At 35.1% G+C, this 3,107-nt stretch overlaps 1 protein-coding gene across 1 annotated transcript; it reads right to left on the reverse strand.

The window, feature by feature from the left end:
* Positions 1-1,135: 1,135 nt before the first annotated feature.
* Positions 1,136-2,883, reverse strand: LOC120185717. The gene is made up of 2 exons (XM_039189862.1): positions 2,836-2,883; positions 1,136-1,525 (listed from the first exon to the last, which is right to left on the reverse strand). The coding sequence occupies exons 1-2, from the start codon at positions 2,881-2,883 to the stop codon at positions 1,136-1,138; spliced, it is 438 nt and encodes a 145-aa protein (XP_039045793.1).
* Between the last annotated feature and the right edge of the window lie 224 nt (positions 2,884-3,107).

Below are 3,107 nucleotides of genomic sequence, written 5' to 3' on the forward strand. Positions count from 1 at the left end.
GAACTCTACTAGGAGTGGCTGTCCAAAATACAACACAATTACGAATCTTTTCAATTCCACCAGCAATTACTTGCAGACCATCTTGCACAATGAGATTTAGTATATGTGCACTACAATGCAAATGTAAAAACTCACCATCCAACAACAAACTATCAGAATCAAATCTCTCTTGTAAAACATCAATCATTGCATCATTTGTCAAACAATTATCAAGAACCACAAAAGAAACTTTCTCAGCTATATTATACATATTCAAAGTATCCACCAAAACTTGGGCAAGCATATTGACAGTATGTGGAAAAGGGACATAAACAAACCTATGGATTTAACAAATAAAAAATACAAATCAGTTGTGACTCAATGAAACAAATATAGTATTTTAGAACAATAGTGATTGACTGCAATATTTATAAGAGTAAAAATAGCATAATAATATAATGTAATCCTATTCCTAAAAGCACCAACTATGTTAGAATAATAGTGAATGTCTACTGTTAATTTACGAGAAACTATCTTATTCACCATTAGAAGTTGTAGCCAATTAATTATATTACATGATAGTCTACTGTTGTAGCCAATATAGATAATTAATTCAGTGACCCATGTTAATTTTTTTGGGTAATTAGAGTTATTAAATTAAGACCTAATTCACTTAAGCATTATGATAGTCTACTGTTGTAGCCAATATTTTAGCTAAAATGTATGCCATTAGAAGTTGCAGCCAATTATCAACGTTGTCGAGCGTTTACTGAATAAAATTATATCACATCCGCAAACATGAAAAGAAGCAAAACCACTATAAGACATAAACTATAGAAAATGTATATCTCAAAGTATTGTTCCGCAAAATCCAATGATCGTCAATGAAATATGATGTAACAACCATGTGTCCCTTTTTCTGATTCGACGTTGTCCACATATCACTAGTAATAGCCACTTTTCCAACATGACCATCAAAGAGCTTCTTCAAGCTTGCTTTCTCACTGTTAAACATCTTCATGATGTCGCTTTTCAAGGTATTACGGGTAGTTATCTTAAAGCTTGGATTCAAGCTATTGACGAATCTTCGAAACCCAATATGATTAACAATGGACAATGGATATTCATGTAGAAAAACCATGTTAGCGAGCTCCTTTCATGATGCCTCTTGAGAAAACACATGGTTCTCAAGTTGCGATGTTGAATTTTGTTTACGATTGATAGACAATAGTTTTTGGCGCAAATCAACATGTTCACTATGCTTTCTACTGCACCTTAGTTCAATGTGATCTTTCAGATGAGAGGTACCATTTTTGCCTTTGGCAGAGTAATATCGGCTACAATACACACATTTCGCTTTCTCTTCACCATTCACTGTCACCTTCTCGAAGTGAATCCAAACTGGTGATGTAAGTTTTCTGGAAATACGAGGTGGTATTTGAGGTGGACCCATGGTGGCCATTGAGGATTTGTTTTGAGCATCATCTGGAGCCACTTTTGCTGCAGTTTCATGTACCTCCTCAACTAGTTTCGGTTTAGGCTTACACTAGGAGTTGGAGATGAAGATGATATGAGATTATGGATGTTAGGAGATGAGCCTTGAGTTAAAAGAGAGATGTCATAGGATTTTGAGGTGCTACTATCTGATGTATCTCCCATATCCATTACTAAAAAAACCAAAAACAAAACTCAAACTAATTACTAAACAATTGCAGATCGAACTTACATGAATATAAAATTACAGATTAAACTCAAGTGAATTAATAAAAGATAAGAGAACTTACATGAATGTGTTGAGGAAGTGAAGCACTGAAGCTTGAGAATATCAAGTTTCAAACTTGGTAAAGTGAAGCTAACCAGAGGAGAGAGGCAGCTAAAGGCATTAAGGCAACAAAATGAAAAGATAAAAGATTAAAATTAGGGCTTTCATTCTTTCAAACCTAGTCATGTGACAATCATCCGTTTATTTTTTAATATATATATAATATATGGATGGATGGATAGATAGATATATTAATGGGTGGATGGATGCTGCGGATGATAGGTCAAAAAAATTTCATCCATATCCGACCTGACCCATCACCCGCCAATCATCCATTTCACAGCGGGTTTTCATCCATTTATTCAGGGCGGGTTGGTGGATAATCCACTCACCCATTGATAATTACCAACCCTAAATTAAATACACGAAAATATTATCACCATTCCATAAAGAGTGTATTATTAATTATTCAAAAAATAATAATAATAACGCTTCATGACATGAACGATGATTGAAAAGTGTGCAAAACCAGACACGAAAATGCTATATTATATTAGCAAACCATCAAAATATATTTTTCTTCACATTGTATCCGAAACTAATATGGGTTATAAAGTCAATTTTGTTGGGAAATAAAACGAGTAATTTCCCTATAACCAGATTAACAAGAATGCGAAATAAATGCGAAAAAATAATACCTGAAATTGATAATGAAGTTCAGTCAATTATGCCTACTTCTCCGGACTGCTGCATATCTTTTAATAAAGGGAGAAAATTTTTAGGTATTTACAAAAACACTTGAGAGAGAGCTAGAATGATTTGGGGATGATTTAGAAGCTAAATGGGTTAGGGTATTTATAGTTGAATATTAAGGACTAATCTTGTAAATACTCTAAAGTCTAGTGACTAAAAATAATTTTCCTATGCCTAAAATATCAACAATTTTGGCTGCCCACTTTGAACATTTGCAGCCGCCCCAATTTGCAGCCAACTTTGAATTCTCTTCAGCCGCCTAATTTGGAATTCAGTAACCTTCCATGTTGACTTTTCCAACAATCTTCCACTTGAAGACTGATTTTAATCTGTCTTCACACCTTGATCAATGCAGCATTATTTCTGTAGTCACCGCCCTGTAAACCCATTTGTTATTGGGCAGTTTCTCCGTGGTTGCCTTGTCCTTCAACGTCTTGGTTCCCTTCGACTCTTGTCCACTAGTCTTTGAAAGATTGTTCCTCACTTGAACATCCTCAGCAAGCCTCAAGCCTCTGCTTCGACCCTTCTCTTAAGATGGTCTCTGAAGCCATGTTCTCTACTCGAACATGCTCGGCAAACTCCTTGGACATGGCTAACTCTTCCTGCACTTGGC

This window comes from Hibiscus syriacus, unplaced genomic scaffold (genome assembly GCF_006381635.1).
Source record: "Hibiscus syriacus cultivar Baekdansim isolate YM2019G1 unplaced genomic scaffold, ASM638163v2 tig00113124_pilon, whole genome shotgun sequence".
Classification (NCBI taxonomy): domain Eukaryota; kingdom Viridiplantae; phylum Streptophyta; class Magnoliopsida; order Malvales; family Malvaceae; genus Hibiscus; species Hibiscus syriacus.

Excerpts from the sequence above, each read along its gene's own strand:
- LOC120185717 (XM_039189862.1), bottom strand. The coding sequence starts at position 2,883 with ATGGGTTTACAGGGCGGTGACTACAGAAATAATGCTGCATTGATCAAG. Across the intron at positions 1,526-2,835 it reads ATAATGCTGCATTGATCAAG|TGTAAGCCTAAACCGAAACT; the intron begins GTGTGAAGACAG and ends TCCAACTCCTAG.